The sequence below is a fragment of the Python bivittatus genome, unplaced genomic scaffold, assembly GCF_059951505.1.
Source record: "Python bivittatus isolate LINGU-HERP-01145 unplaced genomic scaffold, Pbiv_v1 ctg000200_np1212, whole genome shotgun sequence".
Classification (NCBI taxonomy): Eukaryota; Metazoa; Chordata; class Lepidosauria; order Squamata; family Pythonidae; genus Python; species Python bivittatus.
Window position 1 is genome coordinate 422,192 of NW_028277040.1, and position 23,712 is coordinate 445,903.

At 40.8% G+C, this 23,712-nt stretch overlaps 1 protein-coding gene across 7 annotated transcripts in view; it reads right to left on the reverse strand.

Moving 5' to 3' along the window:
* Nucleotides 1-23,712, reverse strand: part of HDAC4 (histone deacetylase 4) — a 204,736-nt gene that overhangs the window by 174,676 nt on the left and 6,348 nt on the right. For 6 of the 7 annotated variants that reach the window (XR_015795164.1, XM_088135536.1, XM_088135537.1 and 3 more), the window contains exon 2: nucleotides 2,964-3,209. The exons of the other annotated variant lie outside the window; for it this stretch is intronic. Coding sequence is in view for 5 of the 6 variants with exons in the window: in XM_088135536.1 (XP_087991662.1) it covers nucleotides 2,964-2,985 (22 nt within the window). In the remaining variant the exon portion in view is untranslated. The remainder of the gene's footprint in view (nucleotides 1-2,963; nucleotides 3,210-23,712) is intronic. 7 annotated transcript variants of the gene reach the window in all.

A 23,712-nucleotide genomic window follows, 5' to 3' on the forward strand; every position in this document is an offset into this window, starting at 1 on the left:
TCCCAATTGCAGTTGGTAAATGAGGACTACCTATATTAGTTAATTACACCTTGCCAAAGGGATCTGACATGTGGCTTCAGGATGCAATTAGTACTTCTATTTGAAAGGAAATTGTCCCAAACACCTTGAAACAGATCTGCGCAGTATCTCCTTAAATTGTGCCTACCCCCAAGGAGTGTTTCAGTTATAACTAACTTAGAGATAACCTTCTCTAGTAGCATTTCAGATAGAGGAACTTCAACCGAAAAAAAATAATCCGTTTTAATGAAATTTTCAGCCACATTTCAGAATAAAACTTGTGAAAATGGCTTTGCTAGTCCTGCTAATTTTTTCTGATCTCTCAAGAGATTCTTCTGGACAAAGTCTAAGTGGGGTTGCAAATGTAGTGGCTTTGCTCTGACCCGTAGGGTGTGTTTCAGAAGGAAGTACTCTGGAGAATTCTGCTCAAGTTCACCAAAACTTCTGTTTTGATGTTCTATAACCATATATCTTATCACCCATTCTTTTAAATGTGTAGAAGTGCAAAACTATTTTGATATCCAAACTAACTCTCTATTCTACCAAAGTGTAGGAGAGGAAGAATGTTTCACCTTTTTATTCTAACAATTAATATTCCACATTGGTAATAAAAGTTTGCTTTAGCACATGAAGTACTAATGTCATTTTCCAACTAAGAATCACCAAATAATAAATATCAAGACATGGAATACATATACATGCAATACATACAATGCATATAAAATATTCCCCACAAAATTCCATTTCTCCAAGGCTACATTATAAGGATCTACAAAAAGTGTGTACACATATCATTTAAAAACGGCTACTAAAATTGTCCTAAACTAAGGTAAACAGAGACTGAATAGTAATAAGGACACTGCAACTTAGAGGTTTGACTCCAGGTTATTGAACCAGTATCATATATGTGTACTTGATAGAAACACAAAGAGTTACAACCCCTGAGGAACTGGCTGTGAAAAGCTGATAGAAATTATTTAGCATTATTGTAAACTGGTAGTAATAAAAAAGCAAAATATGCAGAGTCCACCATAAAGCCAAGTCTGGAGAAAAACTGCCTAGTCAATTGGCAAGTGACCAACTCAGACTTGCAGGTAATCAGAAAGCCAGGTTAATTTGATATGCCCAGCAACATCTGCCCATTATGGTTTGACTGAGATGCATGTAGGTTGAACTTAATTCAACATCCCAGGACAACATGACTGATACTACTGAATCCTTTCAAGCTAGACAAAACTTGTCTAATCCTTATGGAGAACTACAGGTAGTCCTCACCAATCATTCATTCAGTGACCATTCAAAGTTACAAATGCACTGAGAAAAGTGACCTACAGCCAGTTCCCCAAGTTACAGCTGTTGCAGCGACCCCGCAGTCATGTGATCAAAATTTGGGCACTTGGCAGCCCACCTGCACTTACGACTGCAGGGGCACTGCAACTCTCCCCACCTGCCTATCTACCTCCATCTATGCTTTTTTGGCCCCCTGCCACCCTGCGCTCCACTGCCCCAGCTGACCTTGCCACCTTGTTGCTCCCACTGCTGACGAGGCGTGCCCAGCCGGGCTGCTGGGATGGGCCAGGCTGGCTTTGGCTGCGGAACAAGAAAAAAAACTGCTAAAGGCAGCCCCTCAATGGCAACGCCCTAAAACACTCCTTTTCACCACATTCCTGGGTGGGACGGGAGCTGGCTTCAGCTGTGGAAAAAGGGGGGAAAAACCCCCAAAGCAGCCCCTTTGCAAAGCCTGCTCCAGCCCCACCCAAGAGCTCTTTGCAAAGAGAATGCTTTGGGGTTTTTTCCCCTCCTTTTTGGAACCCAAAGCTAGCTCAGCCCTGCCCAAGAGCTCTTTGCAAAGGAACTGCTTTAGGTTTGTTTTTGGTTTTTTTCCTTTTTCCACAGCCAAAACCAGCTCCAGCCCTGCCCAGGAGAGTGGCGAAAAGAGGCATTTTAGGATGCTGCTGTTGAGGGGCTGCCTTTAGCACTTTTTTCCTTGTTCCACAGCTGAAGACGGCCCAGCTTGGCCCAGCAGCCAAGCCAGGCATGCCTCATCAGCAGCGGGAGCAAGAAGATGGCAAGGTCAGCTGGAGAAACGGAGCGCAGGGAGGCAGGGGGCCAGAAAGGCATAGATGGAGGGGTACATAGGAGGTGGGACTGGGCTAGGCAGCTGCAGCTTCCTGGGGCATGACAAGCAGTCCCAGAGCTGTGTGGTTCTGGGGCTGGTTGCTGCCCCACAAGGCAGGGTGCAGGGCGGCCAGAAGGGCAGAGACGGGGAGGAGATAGGCAGGTGGGGGGAGTTAGAGGGAGTCCCTTACCTTACTGAGGCTTGAGGCTAGGAGGGGCCAAGTCTGGAATGGTTTGGATTGGGGTGGGTCCTCTGCTAACAATCAGTAAAATTTGCTTAAGGGGAATTGCTGAGATTGCCACTCCTAAGCGAAGTGGTCACGTAATGTTTCGCTTAACGATTGCATTGCTTAGTGACCTAAATTCCAGCCCCAATTGTGGTTGTTAAGTGAGGACTTCATGTAGCTCCCTTAGTTTGACACTGCTTCCTAGATTTCTGGTTGCTGGAGAGCTTTACCAGTTCTTACAGAATTTAAAATAGGTTTTGGTAGAACTACAATGTTCTATAGTTCCAGCTTATCTCTTTACTCCAGTGTTCAAACTATAATCCCCACTTCACCTCCAGCATAATTAATCCATAAATCCCTAATTCCTTACATCCATTCATCATTTGTAGTTCACACCACCCTGCAACAGTTCTCTATAAATTTATTCTAATAAAGCATTCTGGCTGCTATAAGCCTATATCCCCTATTTCACTCCAGATGCATTCTCACTTACAACCCAGAGAATGCATGTCACCTAATTTGTTCTTAGATTCATCTCAGGACATGTAATTTTTCCACAATTTTTGATTTTAGAAAAAGAAGGATTTTTTTTAACCTTACCTGAATGGTTTTGAGAACTCATTGCTAGCAGAATCTAACCACTTTAATCAAGTATGACAGAGGCTGGCTTCTACATAGACAATAATCTTGAAGAGCTTCAGTGTTCCAGCAGAACATAGAAAGTATATCCAGGAAACAAATTCATAGCCATTAGATAAGCTCTCAGTCAGAAAAAATATTTCATTCTGTAAAGCAATGCAATCCAGAAGAATAGTAAAATGTTCAAGTTGTTTTCAAAATGTAAACCTGTAAAAAAAAAAGGTTTATAAATTTGAATGTTTACACAAAGAAAGATTCATATTTAAGAAGGGATGCCATAGACTAGGTATAAAGATAACACTTTTAATCAGACAGAAAGTATTTGCATCCCTCCCTAAGCATTTTACTTTCGGGTGGTTTCCTCTTGCTCTTTCTGAATATGCCATGCTTTAACTATTCTCTCTCACTCAATAAGGAAGAACAGCATTGAAAGGGCTTGCCAGTAGCCAGTACTTTCCTTCAATGCAGTATTTTATCTTATCTCCATCATATTCTCCTTGTTCAAAACAAAGAAATTATAGCAAGTACCTAGCCTTCCTTAAACTGTGACCTTCAGACTCTATAATCACTAGCCACCAAGATTGAGGAAAGTGATTTTTCTAAGGTGAAATTTTGAAGAAAATGGATCCATCCTGGAAAAACTAAAGGTTAGTTTTAGGATTTATCTATTACTAATTGTTGGCATAATGATACGGCAATATGTTGATAAAAATTAAATACAATACACAGACATCAACCAGATACTGGCTTCACAAATTAGTTACATTGGGCTACTGGACAAAAGATGTTTTGCTCTTCCACAGAGCACATACTTAGGTAGCTATCAAGCAAGCATCCCTGTGCTCTGGACAGTTTAAAAAATATTTTTCCAGTTGAATTCAATTCCTTTGGACTTCATGGTCTCATCCTTGTATTTTTCTTGGCAACAATACAGAAGTGGCTTTTCAGCACCTTCTTCCAATTTTTTTTTAGTTTTTCTCAGTTTAGTCTAAAATCCTTGGGTTTAGGACTATCCAAGTACTAACCAAGTTTGACCTCGCTTGGCTTTCCAAGATCAGCCAAGGTTGGCTGATACTACCACCTAAGCCAGGCAATCAGCAGTTAAGAGAAATCTGCATATATTATTTCTACAAGGTAAATTCTTGAGACCATTACCAAGCAGAGCAGTCAACACCAAAAAGTGGGAAAATGTGTTATATTGCTTCATGTCATTCACTGTATAAAAATTATCTTTAAGAAAAAGGGAAGAAGCGTATTGCTCTACAACTGTATTAATATGTGTAAACAGTTCATGGAATTATATATTTCAAAATTTATTTATTTGTCTAATTTATATAGCTGCCCATCTCACAAAGCCAGTGACTCTGGGTCCCATACAACAGAGCTAAAACAATTAATAAATACCTAAAACCATTATCATTATTAATTATTAAAAACATTAAAATTATTTTAAAAATTATAATTTGCTAACACAGAAAAATAATAGGGAGATATTAATAATAATGGAGCCACCTCTCTAGTTCACCTGTCCCCCAAGGTCCCCAAGCCTGCTGACATCACCAGATCTTGAGGGACCTTTGGAAGCTCAGAAGTGATGAGGACAACCTTACCTCAGGGGGGAGAAGATTCCACAATGCAGGCACCACAGCAGAAAAGGCATGCCGCCTAGGGCCAGCCAAATGTAGCTCCCTAGACTACAGAACTTGTAACATGGCCTCTGTGATGGATCTGGTGGGACAGGCAGATGAAATTGGGGAGAGGCAGTCCCTCAAAAAACCCAGTCCCATGCCATGAAGAGCTTTAAAGGTCAACACCAGCACCCTGAATCGGACCTGGAAACAAACTGGTAACCAATGCAGCTCACAAAGCAGAGGTGCAAGGTGTGTTCTACCAGAAACACACATAACTGCTCATGCCACTGCATTTTGCATCAGCTTAAGTTTCTGGATACTCTTCAAGGGCAGCCCTATGCTGAACCCAATGCAGTAGTCTAATCAGGAAGTGACCAGATAATTCCCAAATAATAATAAATAAAATAATAAATAAAAATAAAAATAAAAGACCAAATAATTCCCCAAAGTATGAAAATAACTGGAATAATGTTATGTTCTTTCTTTTATTAAGTATATTTTATCAGAATAGAAATAGGTGGCCACGCTTCTTCTTTACTTGCTTTATCAGAATAAAAAAAAAGGAAGTCAAGTTTCATGCAAATCATCTGTTTTCACTTGATGTCTTGCAGTATGGCTTTAATTTTCTCAATGAAAAAAACTGTCCATAATTTTTGTAACCAGTTACTGCAGACATTTTTTATATTTTCATCTTTTCTTTCATACTTTCATTACCTCTAAAATTATTTAGTGTGGTATAGCAATTTAAAGTGCCAAACTAGGCCAAATAAACTACCACTATACTCCCTCATTCCCCCCAGTTATTGGCATCACTGTTGTAGTGTTCTGCAAACTTAGTCCCCATCCTGGCCTCCTGGTTTTCCCTTTGCATTCTGCTTTTTTGGCCCATTCTCTACCACATATTTCTTTCTGGGCTTTTGCCAGCCTCTCCCCTTTGTTCTAGTTTAACGCCCTCCTATCAGCCCTTCACAGGCATATCAGGAATTCCAGGGATTCTCTTTATTGTAGTAAAGAAGAATAGCAGGATCTTGAAGCCCTGTCCAAGTTTCTTTCTGTCTAAACAAAATCAAGATGGGGTTGTTTAGAGTTTCTTTCTCATATTCTCCCTTTATCTCAAGACTGTATAATCTTCTCTCAAAGTCTCCCCTTAATGGCTCACTCCTTCCTTCACCTCTTAATAGCATTCTTACACCTTCCCCAAGGTTAGCTTCACAAGTCTTTACACGCATGCTTCTGTTGCAATCAGCCCCTCCTCCCACATGAGGACTGGTCCAGCACTTTATCAAGGGCAATGGCAGAGAATCACTCCTGATTTGATGTTGCTTTCTTGGTCAAACTGTCAAAAGCAGCTCTAAATCTTGGCATGAAGTTCCGCTAATTAACCAACAATGGACCACTGCCTTCAATGAGGGGCACAGCCCATTTGGCTGTTCCTTCTTTCAGCAGACTCATAACAAAAATCACCTTGTGCAATCTGTAGGAAATTCTGTTGGCTGACCTCCCATAAACAATTTATGCTGAGTTGTAAAAGTCAGAAATTGATCCTGGGCTTCTTCAAATTTCTCTGGCATACTCCCATGAGAGTATACAAAAACACTGGCTGGACTGCAGGTTGCTGTATTGCTCCTGGCTGAGGCAAGCTTTGTCTAAATTGCTCTGATGTATCATAGCATTGCACAGATTCATTATTTGTACAGGATATCCACTTGCAGCTGATGCTTTAATAACGTGTCAGCAACTTGTTCAGCAGACAGTGGGATGTCCCAAGGATCTGTCATCATATTCAAGATTTAAAAGCAAGGTTTGATGCCTCTCAGGTGACAAGTGAGGCTTTCAAGATTGAGGTCAACTCTTCAAAGAAGGCCAGGTTAAGAAACAACCATGCTGGGGATTCCAGGAATGCTCTTTATTATAGCAAGGTACATCTCCTGATTAAAAGAATCTTTGTATGAGGGTTTGAAGATAATGGTTTGAAAGTGTAGACAGTTATCATCAACCCATTCTCAGGTCTGATCACTTTCTGGAGAAGTTTAGATAATCATCTTACTCACTTGTAGTGATTCTGTTTAGGTCCTAGTCTCATTATTGAATGGTGCAGAGAAAACAGATGATTGTACTGTTACAGTCCTTGTGGTTGTTTCTCTGCCGCTACAAAATTTGAAAGCTCTCTTTACTTTCTGATGACCTACATCCAATGAACCAGGTTGGAAGATGGCTGGAGCACAAGTAGCAACAATCTCAGTTTAAGATAACCATGTGACCAGATACTGGCAGCATACAGCCAAGATCTCCTTCACTGCCAGCATTACATCTCTGAATAACATCAACCAAAATTGTTTGGTGTGAATTGATAGTAATGATATTAATGGAAATTAATATCAAATGGATTGTTGGAGCCCTCAGACATCTATTATATCAATTTGCAAGGCAGTTTATTGAAAAAAAATCACTCTGTACTGATCTGAACAGCTAATACAAGTCCAAACGAGATGGTCATTACTCTGTCTTGTCCAATTTTGTGGGACACATTTCTGCTTTTGAGTCCAAAAATGTATACAAAATGCTTGAAGCTACACAACCAACCTCTTATCCTCTATCCTTTCCCTTCATGACTGATGTTATCGAGCCAAAAGGACTTATTAAATAGATAGAGTATGATAAATTAATATCTGTGGGAAGGGCAGGTGAATACAGGCGATGATAGTGCTCCTGTTCTAGAAACCTATTCCAGAACATGTGGTTCTTAACTATCATTCAATTACTAATGTTTGCAAGGGAAGGTGATCTAGAAAATAACAGTTGTATTGTTTCAATCCCTCTTGGAAGAAATGGATTAACTGGACCCTAATTATGAGAATCAAACTAGGTTGCCTTGATGAATGACCATTAGAGAGAGGGAGGTGTGTACAACCTTGTTGAGTCTCACTGATTTTATTTATTTTATTTTATTTATTTACCAAATTTTTCAACCGCCCATCTCCCCCCAATGGGGGAACTCTGGGCGATTCACAACAAACATTAAAAACATAAATATCTATAAATACATAAAACATTAATTAAAAACATTACTAAAAATGAGAAGGAGAGTCCAAGAGGATGAAAAATCTGAGGCTGACGACAGAAGGCCTCTATGGGGCTAGCCATCCCCATGCTTGAGGTATTCCCTCCCCACCCCAGGCCAGGTGGCAGAACCAGGTCTTCAAAGCCTTACGGAAGGCCAGGAGCATGGGGGCCAATCGCACTTCAGGGGGTAGAATGTTCCAAAGAGCAGGGGCTACTGCAGAGAAGGCCCGCCTTCTGAACCCCGCCAGCTGAAGTTCTTTCACTGAGGGGGTCCGAAGCATGTCCTCTCTGTGTGATCGGGTGGGACGGGTTGAAGTCATAGGGGAGAGGCAGTCCCTTAGATTACCTGGTCCCATGCCTTGTAGGGCTTTAAAGGTGATACACCTTGAATTGGACCCGGGAGCAAACTGGTACCCAATGCAGTTTGCGAAGCAGAGGCGTTACATGGGCCCTCCTTGGGGCTCCAACAATAGCCCACGCGGCTGTATTCTGGACCAGCTGTAGCCTCCGGATACTCTTCAAGGGTAGCCCCATGTGGAGCGCATTGCAGTAGTCTATCTGGGAGATAACAAGGGCGTGAGTGACTGTTCGAAGGGCATCCCGATCCAGGAAAGGGTGTAACTGATGCACAACCCCAAGTTGTGCAAAGGCCCTCCTTGCCATGGCTGCCACCTGCTCTTCAAGCAGGAGCCGTGAGTCTAGGAGGACCCCCAGATTACGCACTGGGTCTGTCTGGGGCAGTGCCACCCCATCCAGCACCAAAGATGGCAAAATCCCGGATACAGAGGAGCCATTAACCCACAGCCACTCCATCTTACCAGGGTTCAGCCAAAGCCTGTTGCTCCCCAACCAGACCCTTACAGCCTCCAGGCACCACGAAAGGGTGGCCACAGCATCACTTACTTCACCAGGGATGGATACTGATGATACCTCATCCCATGATGACGGATGATCTCGCCCAGCAGTTTCATATAGATGTTGAAAAGGAGCGGAGAGAGAACTGAGCCCTGCAGCACCCCACAAAGGAGAGGCCGAGGATGGGACCTCTCGCTCCCTATCACTACCGATTGGGATTGACCCTGGAGAAAGGAGGCGAACCAGCACAAGACCGTGCCGCTCACCCGCAGTTCCCTGAGCCATCCCAACAGGATACCGTGGTCAACGGTATCGAAAGCCACTGAGAGATCAAGGAGACCAAGGATGGTCGCACTTCCACCATCCTGCTCCCACCAGAGGTCATCCATAAGTGCGACCAATGCCGTTTCCGTTCCATATCCGGGCCTGAAACCTGAGTGGAAGGGATCCAGATAATCCTTTTCCTCCAGAACCTTTTGGAGCTGTGATGCCACCACTTTCTCAACCACATTCCCCAAAAAGGGGAGGTGGGAGACTGGACGAAAATTGCCCAACACAGTAGGATCCAGGGAGGGTTTCTTGAGGAGGGGGTGCACCAATGCCTCCTTAAAAGCAGCTGGAAACACTCCCTCCTGCAGGATGTAGTAACCATCACCTGGATCCAACCGCATGTCACCTCCCGAGCTGCTTTCACCAGCCAGGAGGGGCATGGGTCCAGATGGCAAGTGGTGGCCTTCACAGTCCCCAGGATCCTGGCCACTTCCTCAGGAGCAACAGGATCAAACCGTTCCCAGATAACTGGGTAAGAGACCCCCAGTATCTCCCCAGACCCTGCCCCATGCTTGGAGTCTAACTTGGAACGAATCCAAGCGACTTTGTCCTGCAGATGCTCTGAAAATTCCTCTGCACGGCCCTGCAAATGAACCCCCACATCCCGCTTACCAAGAAGGGACCTAGTGATCCTAAACAGGGCTGCCAGGCGGCATTCTCTGCAGCTTTTGACACTGTTCATCAATGTACTCTTCTGAGCTACCTTTGTCATTGAGGACACAATGTAACATTGGTTCCATATCAATGGAGCTTGTTCACCGGAAACTGGATTTCTTTTATGCCCCCTAAAGCTGCCTCAACTACATCAGAAAAGCAATACTTTAATTAAACACAATGGACAATCAACACTCTTTAGGAACTAACAAATGTCAGTTAGAAACCCTCTGAAAAACAAAAGAGTAAAGGAAAGAGTCTAATATCACATTAATACCTAAAGAGGGACAAGATTTGATTTTAACAAGAAACTATCAACCAATATTGTAATTGAATAATGACTATAAGCTGTTTACACAATGGTTGGCTGAAAGGTTGAAGATAATTTTACAGGATTTTATTCATGAAGATCAATGTGGACTTTTACCTAAAAGACAATTACAAGATAATATTAGAAATGTTTTGGATATTTTGGAATACTTGGAGCAACATAATGAAAAAACAAGCAGCACTGATATTCTTAGATGCAGAGAAGGCCTTTGACAATTTGAATTGGACTTTTTTGTTTAGAGTTCTGGAACATATGAATCTTAGATATAATTTTATTAAATGGGTAAGATTGATTTACACTTCTCAGAAAGCACAAATACAGTGGGGCAAAAAAGTATTTAGTCAGCCACCAATTGTGCAAGTTCTCCCACTTAAAAAGATGAGAGAGGCCTGTAATTTTCATCATAGGTATACCTCAACTATGAGAGACAAAATGGGGGGGGAAATCCAGAAAATCACATTGTCTGATTTTTAAAGAATTTATTTGCAAATCATGGTGGAAAATAAGTATTTGACCAATATCAAAAGTTCATCTCAATACTTTGTTATATATCCTTTGTTGGCAATGACAGAGGTCAAACAGTTTCTGTAAGTCTTCACAAGGTTTTCACGCACTGTTGCTGGTATTTTGGCCCATTCCTCCATGCAGATCTCCTCTAGAGCAGGGATGTTTTGGGGCTGTCGCTGGGCAACACGGACTTTCAACTCCCTCCAAAGGTTTTCCATGGGGTTGAGATCTGGAGACTGGCTAGGCCACTCCAGGACCTTGAAATGCTTCTTACGAAGCCACTCCTTCGTTGCCCGGGCGGTGTGTTTGGGGTCATTGTCATGCTGAAAGACCAAGCCACGTTTCATCTTCAATGCCCTTGCTGATGGAAGGAGGTGTTCACTCAAAATCTCACAATACATGGCCCCATACATTCTTTCCTTTACACGGATCAGTCGTCCTGGTCCCTTTGCAGACAAACAGCCCCAAAGCATGATGTTTCCACCCCCATGCTTCACAGTAGGTATGGTGTTCTTTGGATGCAACTCAGCATTCTCTCTCCTCCAAACACAACGAGTTGAGTTTAGACCAAAACATTCTACTTTGGTTTCATCTGACCATATGACATTCTCCCAATCCTCTTCTGGATCATCCAAATGCTCTCTAGCAAACTTCAGACGGGCCCAGACATGTACTGGCTTAAGCAGGGGGACACGCCTGGCACTGCAGGATTTGAGTCCCTGGCGGCATAGTGTGTTACTGATGGTAGCCTTTGTTACTTTGGTCCCAGCTCTCTGCAGGTCATTCACTAGGTCCCCCCATGTGGTTCTGGGATTTTTGTTCACCGTTCTTGTGATCATTTTGACCCCACGGGGTGAGATCTTGCATGGAGCCCCAGATCGAGGGAGATTATCAGTGGTCTTGTATGTCTTCCATTTTCTAATTATTGCTCCCACAGATGGTTTCATCGCACCAAGCTGCTTGCCTATTGCAGATTCAGTCTTCCCAGCCTGGTGCAGGTCTACAATTTTGTTTCTGGTGTCCTTCAACAGCTCTTTGGTCTTGGCCATAGTGGAGTTTGGAGTGTGACTGTTTGAGGTTGTGGACAGGGGTCTTTTATACTGATAACAAGGTCAAACAGGTGCCATTACTACAGGTAACGAGTAGAGGACAGAGGAGCCTCTTAAAGAAGTAGTTACAGGTCTGTGAGAGCCAGACATCTTGCTTGTTTGTAGGTGACCAAATACTTATCTTCCACCATGATTTGCAAATAAATTCTTTAAAAATCAGACAATGTGATTTTCTGGATTTTTCCCCCCATTTTGTCTCTCATAGTTGAGGTATACCTATGATGAAAATTACAGGCCTCTCTCATCTTTTTAAGTGGGAGAACTTGCACAATTGGTGGCTGACTAAATACTTTTTTGCCCCACTGTAATTGTTAATGGAAAAATAACAAAATCTTGTAAGATTCAAAAAGGGACAAGACAAAGATGTCCACTACCTCCACTTTTGCTCATTTTAGTTCTTGAGGTACTGAACAGAGACATAAGACGAGAGAATTAGGGGAGTTAAGATTAAAAAGAAACTTATTACGTTAAGGGCATTTGCAGATAATCAGAAGACAAAAATAAATATAAAAAAAAATCTGAAGACAAAATGTTAAGAAAAAATATAAAATTAGAAGATCAAACAGAACTGGACAAAATTGGTTTGAAGATTGAGAAAAAAGTAAAATATTTGGGTATTACTATAACAAATATGAACTGTATGCTATTTCAAAATAATTACTGTATGTTAAGACATGGAATGAAATTAAGAAGGACATGTTAAAATGGGAGAAATTAAAAGTGTCACTGTTGGGGAGAATCTCTGATAAAAATGAATGTTTTGCCTAGAATGATGTTTTTGTGTCAGACAATACCTGTTTTGACAACTGATGTACCATTTAAACAATGACAGAAAGATATCCCTAAAGTGATATGGCAAGGGAAAAAACGTGGAGTCAAATATAAATGTTATAAGATGCAAAGGAAAGAGGAGGATTGAATTTACTGGATTTGAAACTCTATTTCGCTGCTTGTTGTTTGGTCAGGATGAAAGAATGAATGTTGCTGAGACTTTAAGAGTTAGAAAATCACGATCTGAGGTTTGGATGGCATCGATATTTATGATATAATAAAGCTAAAATTAATGTGTATTTCAAAAATCATTTTATTAGATGTGCCATATTAAGAATATGGAATAGATGTAAACCCTGGTTGTATCCGAACAAACCTTTATGGATCTCAGCTCAAGAAGCATATCATAGAAGAAAAACAGCAGACAAAGACTAATGGTTGACGTACCAAGAACTACTGAAAAACAATCAAGGGGAATGTAAAGGAAGCAGCTATGTAGCAGGGAGTTTGATACACAACCAGCAATCCCATCTGATCTCTATGAGCCACGTTTACAGGTAGGGTTTCACATCCAGTTATCTGCAGAGCAGTGTCCCTGGAAACTTCCAGAGTCTCCCAGATGATAATGGCCACACCCCCACCCAGTGACTAGCTATGCTAGCTGGGAATTCTGTGGGGTTTGGTCCTAACATATCTAAAGGATGCTACATAGAGAACGCTGAGGTACTTTTTCCACGTAGCTGGTTTTAAAATCTGTACCCAGACCTTGGATCCCGAGACAGAACTGAAATTCTGCTGATTCATTAACTAGCCCATTGAATGTGCTAAAGTAAGGTGATGAGTTAGCTTTCTATCTCTTTGCTATTGCTTATCCAGATTTTTGTAGCCCATCACACTCAAGTGGTAGTCTTGTGAGACTCATTATTTAACTTTAAGACTCATTATTTAGACTTTAAGACAAAACTAGCAATATAGCAACTTAGTAGAAACAGCAAGAACTGTGGTCTCCTAAGTGAACAGAGAAGAGAGGTTAAGACTTTTCCCCCCCCTAAATGCAGAGATTTATTCCAGTCTGCAACAATTGTGAAATTGTTGACATTTCTTTCATGGCCCTTGAGTGAACCATTTTGATTTCCAATTTAGGTATTTGAAGAGTGCAAGAAGGTAGGCCTGTCATATTTGCTCCAAGAGAAACTTGTTCAGTGTTTCGTTTTGTACTACATCAATATTCTTTTTTAGCTTACAGATTTTTCTTCAGCATATATACAAAACACAACGAACATGGCAAGTGTGAGAATTATGATCTGCATTCTTATATAAATAATGTTATGCAAAAATCTAAAATTTGATACATTTATTAATCTATTTATTTATAAATCAAATTTTATAAGGTGACCCAACTCAAACGAATTTACTGAATTCTGGTGAATAGATATCAAGTAAAAACCAAAACAGGTCCTAAAAACCTTATTTCCAACTGTTTAAATTTATTGGGAGGGAAATGTCTACTAGACTGAAGAATACAGCACAGGAGATGTAGTTTCAAGTCCACCCTTAGCCAAGGAAGTTCACTAGGTAATTTTTGGCCAGCCATTCTCCCTCACCCCAGCCTACCTTACCAAATTAATAAAGTTTATGCCAGGCCCACTAGATAGACCAGACCAGGAAATCAAGACCAGAGCACAGAATGTCTACAGCTACTTTTATTGAGATTGGCTATAATCAGAATCTTGCAAGTCTAATTGTGCTGTACCTCCTCTTCCTGTGAATTAGGGACATGTTTATCTGAATCTCTTCTGAATATTATCAGTCTGATGTGGACTTAAAATGTGTTCCACCCCTCACTGCTTTGGTAATGGAGCTTGCATATCTCCATAAAGATCATCTTCCTTACTCTCTATAGTTACTGAGAACTTGAAATGTATCTAAAAGTCTGTAGTTCTAGGTTGCTTTATTTGGCTGCACCAAAAGCATGCTAAAATGTAACATCTCTTCTGCTTTGGGAGGTAATGTAGATTTCCAAATGTAAAACAGCAAGTGTTGCCATGGCAACTGTGATACTGCACTGACCTGAAATGGCTTAATGCCTGTATATAAACAATCAAGCTTATGTAATGTTTTAACATATTAGGCTCAGGAGCAGTAACTAATCTTTGATCTTGGAATTCCCAATGCAGGTTCCCACTGCTCCCATTTTTGCACTGAGAGTTTACTAGAACAAAATTTGTGTTATCTAATATAAAGTATATAAAATACAAAGTATTATTTTATATAAATATAAATTATTTTTAAATGAAGTATTATTTATAATTATTATAAATATTATTGTATTGATAATTTATATTTATCTAATATAAAGTAAAGGATGGAACACAGTATTCATTTATACAGAAAACAAATTATATAGACTGCAGTTCTAGACCTAATTTTCTGGGAGCATCACTGAACTAAAGGGCTTAACTTCTATGTTGGTATTTTCACTACTGCTATGTAAATCAGTAAAAAAACTATGGCATATCAGCCTAGATCTGATAAATAAGGTACACCAAGAAACAAGGGAGGTTCTCATTAGCCCCAAAAAACAATCACTTAAAGCAGCACAGAATTTCATTCAAGTAGTTATATACTGAATAGACAAGAAAGTGGGTCATGTTCTTCATGGATAATTGTTCTTCAGTCCACTACTCTAAAAATAAATATAAAAATAAATGCAGCAGATATTGGTTCTTTGGTTCTTCTAAAAGATTAGCTCTGTGGGATTTCTCTCTTCACAAATGCCATTTCACAGCAGCTATTCTAGGTGACTGTAGAAGATTTAAGTTGGGAAGCAGGGCTGATCCTATTGGATGGGCTGAAAAACAGCACCATTTGGTTTTTCTTTTCCCAAAACTCTTTTCCTAGAAAAGAATTTCCACTAACAGGAACCAGGGTTGAAGGAAGAACCACAACACTGTGGCCCCCATTCCTAACCTTCAAGCCAATCCAGAAGGATACCATGATCAGTGGTATCAAAGACTGCAGAGAGATCAGGGTCAGGACAAATACATTACCCTTAGGAGCAATTCTATCAAGTGCTCAAGTCACTGCTTGCTGACAGTGACTAAACAGGTACTCAGAACTCCCCACAAGATTACCCCAATCACCCATCAGGAATTATCAGGATCCATAAGCCATCTGGGACAGACCATCTGAATTGCTCTGATGATGTAATGCAAGTCATGGGCAGCAGTTAATCTCACCCTGACCAGAGAGCAATCTGACTGTGGCAAAGGGCTGATGGAAATAACCCCCATATCCAGATCACCATCTGTTCTGAGTAAGGTTTAAATTGTGCCTACCCACATGTATTGAGCCACAGATTACATGGGGCAAGTCCATGATCCCATAGCAGTCATTAAATTGAGAGCTCTATTCACCAATTCTAACAGTCAACCACCTGTATCCAAAGCAGTACAGCAACATATGTCACTTGCATCATTTGCATCATGACATCATAGCACAAATGACACAATTTATATCATTGCTTCATTCTGCAAATGAACTCTTTTCAGATTTAACAGTCATTGGGAATATAGACATGTGAAAAGTAAGTACACGCCATGCTAAAGTTTTTTCTTTTTTAACATATGTGGAAATATCAATATTTTATCCTCATTCACCTTTATAAATATGATGCAACTGAACAAAAAAACTGAAAAACTGATTCTGCAATAATTGATTCAACAAAAATGAACAGATATGCTATTTTTGTCTGTGGAAAAAGGCTCTAATACCTGGTATTGCCCCCTATCACAAGTAGGCATTTTGTTTAACTATCTACCAGTCTCTGACATCGTCTGGGAACAACTTTTTCTCGCTTCTTCATGCAGAATATTTTTAGCTGTGCAATGTTGCGGGGGGGGGGGTGTTGCATACATAGGCCATGTCAAATCATAGCAACTTGATAGGATTTAGATCTGGGCTTTGATTTCCAGAACCCTCCATTTCTTTTCTTTTGTTTTTTTTTCAGCCATTCCTTGGCGGATCTACTGGAATGTTTTCAGTCATGGTCATGTCTCAAGGTCCACTTTCGGTTGACCTTCAATCTTCTGACAGATAGTTTCACATTATCTACAAGCACACTCTGGTACAAAGAAGAATTCATAGTAGATTCTATGAGGGTGAGCTGCCCAGGCCTGATGCAGCAAACCATAACATTTCCACCACCATCCTTTACAGTTGGGATCAGGTTCTTCTGGTGAACCCACCAAACATGTCTTCTGGTACTGTGGCCAAATAACTCTATCTCTGCCTCATCTGTCCAGAGCACTTTGTTCCAGAAGTCCTGGTCTTTGCCTAGGTGTTCATGAGCAAACTTTAGTCTTGCCCTGATGTTTTTTCTGTACAGCAAAGGCTTCCTCCTTGCACATCTCCCATGCAGATCTAATTTGTGCAGCTTCTTTCTAATGGCAGACTAATGGCACTATGACATCAAGAGTGGCGAGAGCTACCTGCTGGTCACATGATGAAATTCTGCAGTTCTTAAGAGATTTCTTTCAGCATTCTGCATTCCTCTCTCGGGCTGAACTTGCTGGGACGGCCCAGCCTGACGAAGTTGGCAGTGGTTTGAAATTATTTGGAGATAATCTTCCAGACAGTGGAATGGTTAATATCAATTGTTTGGTGATCTTTTTAAATCCCTTCCCAGACTCACAGGCAACTATAACCTTCTTTTTGAAAGCCTCAGAGAGCTCTTTTGATCTTGATATGGAGATACCTTGTTGTAGATCCTGGGGAGAAGTCTTGCCTGGTTATCTGGGAATGGTTTGAACCTGTTGGGCCTGATGAAGCGGACAAGATCTTTAGGACTGTGACTCAGCCACCTGCTCTTTAAATCCATGCACCTCCTGGCTTCCTAAAGCAAGCCAGAGGGTGGAGTATGAATGGATTCTAGCAGTGGTCAATTCTTTTTTGAGTGAGGGGGTTGTTCCTTTACCTCTTAAGGAGGTCTTGGTTCACTCCCTCCTCAAGAAGCCATCATTGGACCCTACGATACTGGATAATTTCCATCCAGTATCTAATTCTCCCTTTTTTGGGAAAGGTGATTGAGAAGGTGGTTGCGCAGCAGCTTCAGAGGATCTTGGATGACACAGATTTATCTGGATCCTTTTCAGTCAGGATTCAGGATTCAGACCAGGGTATAGGATGGAAATGGCACTGGTTGTGCTTTTAGACGATCTCTGGCATGGGTGGGATGGGGATTATGCATCCATCCTTACCTTACTTGAGCTCTCGGTGGCTTTCGATACCATTGACTGTGGTATCCTTCTGGATCAACTCAGAAAATTAGGAGTGAGTGGCCTTGTGTTGTGCTGGTTCACGTCCATTCTCCAGGGTCAATTCCAGTCAGTGATGATTGGGGAGGAGACATCCTGTCCTCGGCACCTCTGTGTGGGGTGCCACAGGGGTCGTTGCTTTCTCCTCTCCTATTTAACATCTACATGAGACCTCTGGATGAGTTCATCCATCACCATGGGGTGAGGTATGATCAATATGCTGAAGATACCCAGTTGTACATCTCTGACCTTGGCGAATTAAGCAATGTTGTGGACATCTTATCCCAGTGAGGGTCTGGATGGAGAACAACAGACTTCAACTGAACCCTGGCAAGACTGAGTGGCTTTGGGTTTTGGGACCCTCTGGTTCTGGGACTATGCCATCTGGAGGGCTTTCGCACAACTTCGTATTGTGCACCAGTTGCGTCCATTCCTACTCATGGTCAGTCATGAACTGGTCAACTCCTGGTTGGACTACTGGAATGCGCTGTACATGGGGCTGCCTTTGAAGGGTATCCGGAAACTTCGGCTGGTGCAAAATGCAGTGGCGCAGGCAGTTATGTGTGTTTCTCATGGAACACATATTATACCTCTGTTCCTTGAGCTACATTGTTTATCAGTCTGTTTCTGAGTCCAATTCAAGGTGCTGGTTTTGACCTTTAAACCCCTACATGACATGGGACCCAGTTATTTGAGGGACTGTCTCTCCCCACTGACATCTGCCCATCCCACCAGATCTGTTAGAGAGGGCATCCTATGGGCTCTGTCATTTAGGGAGCTACATTTGATGGGCCCTAGGTGGCGGGCCTTCTCAGCTCTGGCACTAGTGTTGTGGAATATCCTCCCTCCTGAGGTGAGGCTGGCACCATCACTCTTGATTTTCTGAAGGTCCCTCAAGACCTGGTTGTGCCTTTAGGCATGGGAACCCCAGGGAACTGGTGAATTAATGAGGTGGCTCAGTTATTATTAACTTCCCTTTGCCCATTATTTCTTTTTATCTGTCTTTTATCGTTTTAAACTTTTTAAATAATAATTTATTTATATTTCAAATCTGTCACTGCCCATCTCACTGCAGAACAACTCTGGGTGGTTTACAGCAAAAAGAATAAATATTAATTAAAATAGAATAAATATTAATTCAAATACATTCAAGTACAACAAGATTCCTATATAAATAATAAATATCTTCCAAGAAATTTATGTTAACTAGGAGTTATTACTCAGGGAGTGTCTTCAAGGCACCAGCCACCCCCAGGGTTGGTTATATCCCTTCCCACCTGACGTGAGTTGGCAGAGCTAGGTCTTCACCCCTTTCTGGAAGGCCAGGAGTGGGGGCCCGCCTCAGCTCTGGGGGAAGAGTGTTCTATAGGGTGGGGGCAACGGCAGAGAAGGTTCTCCTCCTGGGCCCCACCAGTCGACATTCTTTAGTAGACAGATTCCATAATATACTTTCTCTGCCTGACCAGGTGGGACGGGTCAACGTAATTGTTATTTATTAATTATTGTTTTTTAGCTTTGTTGTATGCCGCCCAGAGTCACTTGTTTTGTGAGATGGGTGGCTATATAAATTTGAAAAATATATAAATATAAATAAATAAATATCACACACGTCAACAACAAAGAGCAAATCAAACTAAATGTCTGAAGTTTAAATAAGACAGATTCCTCCCAGATCCTCTCTAATGATGCTCTAATCATTTGCACCTGATGTGGTGCACAGGATTTTAATTGTAGGTATTTCAGGTAGTGATCGATGTACTTACTTTTTCCACATGCGAAATTTGCATTTATGTTTATTTCAATTATTCAATGGACTACAAAAGATATATGGTGCATGATATTTGTTACATTATATCCCCTTTATCAATATTGTTGAAATGAAGATCAAATATTTCTATGTTGCAATATGTTGAAAGTCAAACATTTCAATGGGTTGTACTTATTTTTCATATGGACCGTAGCAGAAACTCCTCCCTAGAATGGCTTGTTAAACGGAGGGTTTGCTACATTCTACTGAAAAGAGTAAATAAGTATTGTGCCACACATGTATCAAATATTAACTGATTAGAAGTTCAGATAATAAAAAATTTCAACATCTTCTAATCACTCCATTGATTTAAAGAAAGTCTACCCAATATCACTAAATTAAGAATTTAATCAATTCTAGCCAAATCTTAACTCATGACTACAGGTAGTCCTCAGCTTACATCCATTCATTTGTCTTTTCTCTGCAACTTTCCCAAGGGTAAACTGAATATAGAGCAAATGCTGTCCAGTACTGTTATAGCTGGGACAGACCAGTGCCTTTTTCAAGGCAACTGGAACCTCCCCCTCCCACAAAGAACTCCAGCCCAGATACAATTCTCAGTTCTCTTCCTTGCAGGAGGGATAAGTATCAAATTACCAAGTTGGCCATTCACTTCACAGAGGATTCTATCATTTCTTTCAGATCTACAGAATCAAAAAAAAAAAATTCCAAATAACATCACCAGACATTTCCACTGTCACTTCACTGACACCTATTCAGCTTTCAACAGAACAAATACAGGAGATTTTAATCACAAAATGACTGGTCAAAAATTAGACTTTTCACTTGGTAGGTCCTCCTTCCCATCTTTCCCACTCTAAATAATGCAGCTGACCTGTTATGACAGATGTATAACAGTAATTCTGCTTTGCTACCCTTATCACCACAGATATTGAACTTGAATTTATACCTATGTTCCATTATATCTGCTTCTTGTTTTCTGCCAGCATTGCTCCATGCATCTCTTTATCTACTTCATTTCCCAGATCTCGTCACTTAATGGAGAGAAGCTACTACTCAGGAGCAACCCTACCAAGCACCCAGGTCATCTCCATTGTCCAAACTGCCCAAAACACCTGCCCTCCTGGTCATCAAGAAATTCCCAAACAATCCATCAGGGACCTGAGATATGCTACCATAACTGCCCTGACCTCCCTGGACGCCAGTGGCTCCAATTAATCCCAAGGTCACAAGAAAGTAAAGCCATCCATGACACAGATGACTTCATTATTCATGGGCCCTATAAGAGTTGATGATGCCTGTCAGTCAAACAAAGATTTGCTTTTCTTGTAATCCAACCTATTCTCAATGTCAACCATGGTCCTTTCTAAGAAACATGACTCAACATGATTTCTCAGCACTTAAACTGTTTATAATACCACAGCATGGCTTGGGCATCAATACAACATCATGATTAGCTGTTTCTTGTCAAACATCTGCCTTTTCTTCAGGATACAATGGAAATTATCTGTAATATTACTGTACTCCTCTGAGGATGATCCTGGTGTTGACCTTTTCCAAGCCAACAGCATCCTGCATAATTAATTATAAAATCTGAACTTTGCAGTAAACATTCAACTACTTCAACTTAGCTGCCTTGTGCATGTGGATCCATTTCTGGCAACAATAAAGCATAGTTTATATTTAATAGTACTCAGGCAGCACCTACCAATTGCTTCTTCCCATACCAAATGGGAGAAATCCATCACCTCAACATGAAATATCCACCTATGCAGCATGGACAGTAAGAAATATTCCCTTGCCCCGTCCCCAGTAAGATACAGTAAGGAAGAGGTAAGAGGTGGCAACAGTATCCCAAATTGTCTATACGCCCAAAATGATGTACTTGCAAGTGTCCCAACACTTCCTCTTTATATAACTAATACAGAAAGGGTATCATCAGTTTGCTCCAAGTATTACATGAGAGGATTCTATACTGGGAGCAAGTAGCCTGACAGAGCACTAGCTGGTCATGCTGAATAGCTGATCACCCAATGCCATCAACTAACTACCCCTTCTGTCTACCTATTGTTGCTTCACCTACTGTTCTGACACACTGCTCTGCTTCAGAACAGGCGCTTTTTCCTTTAAACAGTGACACAGTTTCAGAAGCTTTGTCACAGGCAGTTACAAGGATAATGAATAATATCTGTAGAAGTGCTTCAGCATCTTCAACGCTGAGAATCTTTGTCATTGCCTCTGCAATCTGGATCTAGAATCCAAGACAAAGATATTCCCATGTTCCCATATTTATATTGTTCTTAGGGCTGCTACAGAGCAATTTTGGTGATGGTATGGTATCTGCCACTGCTTCCAGGACCTGATTGCCACCTGGGCTCTGAATTAGCACAAGAAAGCTTTGTCAGATTTCCAGTCCCTTAGTTAATACTGGGGGCACATGGATCAAACTCACCCAGTCAGTACCATTTCCTTTCTTATGCCAAGGGAAAAGCCTTCCCTTAGCACTGCTTCCTGTCTCTCCAATGGTATCAACTAGGGCTAATACCTCTGCAAAAACCCTCTAAAGTGAAGCCTACATACAGCAAACTCAACTTCATCGGTTGATCTTTTATTTCTTCTGCCTGACCCTCTCACTTTCCCAGTTATGTTTTCTGGTGGTGGAAATTTTTAAGACTGGGAAAGGAGGAAAAAAATTAAAAGCAAGCATTAAAGAAAGGATTGTTTCTTATTTAATATGTGTGCATAACCTATTACAATGGTAGGTATGCACTATATTGTGATGTCACCTGGCATTCACAAGATTGAGAACTGCTACCCAGACAAGGAATCTATATCCCTTTTGTCCCAAACAGTGTCTTTCTGAATAGAATGCTTAACTTACATGTAGCAAAAGGAGAACAATTTTTTTAATTGCTGTATGTCACCCAGAGTCACCTTGTGTGAGATGGGCAGTTATATAAATATGATAAATAAATAAAATCCCTGGCCCTTCCCCTTCAGAAGAGTTTACGGTTTTGTCTTTTAAGCATCCAAAACGGAATCTGGATGGCAGGTCAGGAAAAGAAGCTAACTTAATATTGATCCAGAGTCTCTGATTAAAAGTTCTGACTCTAGAAGAATGTGAGAAATTCAGAGAAGCAAAGAAGAAGCCTGTGCTTCAGAAAATACATTTGTCATTAAAAAATATGGAAGCAAGTTCAGGTAGAAATTGACATTAGAATTTTATGTTTTTTTTTAAGTGTGTCTAAACCTGATTTAGACCTAGTAATTTATTTTCTCTATGTAAACTCAATTATTGTATGTTTGAGGTATGTTGAATCATCTTACTCTAAGCAGCTTATAGCAAAACAGTACATAACATTACAACAGTTCAAAAACTATCAAAATTATAAAATATAAATAACAAATACCAGCAACATATTTAATATTAATCATAAATCATAAAAACCATAACAGTTTATAACATCAAAGCAGACAGATTCATCCCAAATGCAAATATATTTCTCATTCTCACCTCAGTCCCCAAACACACATTTAAAAGGCCATATTTTTAAAAGCTTCCTAAATATTAAGTCTATCCTAATTTGTGCTCTGCCAAGGTTTATATTCTGCTTTGTAATTTCTATGGGTGATTCCTTTGGGACACTGTCTATTATTGTATGTTTATTTCCTCCAACACTGACATTTTTCTACATGTATTTTTAAAGGAATTTTATGTCACTTTTCCTTTTTTTAAAAAAAATAACGTTTTTATTTTAATTACCCCTTGTTAGGTTGATCTAAGTCCCAAAGAAAGGAGGCTGATTTCTCTAGTCACATACCTCAATGCTCCAAAGCTAGGAAGCAGCACTATATAATTTATTTTATGTTTATCCGTTTCTTTTTTCTTTTTCTTGCCAATAAGACACACAAGCTGCTTGATCCTCTATATCCCTCCCATCAGGATTAAAAGGGAGAATGTCAGATAAAGGCATCCCACAGGAAGATAGGTGATGGCAGCTATAGCTACCAAACAACTATACCAAGACAGAAAGGTAGGGCCAAGTGGTGAGACCTTCTGGGAGAGGAGGTTTAGGATCTCCACTCTGTCCCTCTATAGGTTCAGCCCTGTTACTATGCCCTGTATGCCAGGACCATCACTTTAACTGAACATCTCCCTCAAATAAACAAACAAGCAGGGCTTTTTGGAGATATATTTTATAGGAGATATATCTTAGTGGAGATATATCTGTGAGGAAGAATGGAGAGGTGGGGAGAGAGAGAGATGGGAGATATAAAGCTGAGAAGAATTGGGAAGAGGATTTCTCTCTTTTCCATCTAACCATTTCCACATTCTTTAAATATTAATTACTTGGTATAGGATGGGAAGTGCAGTC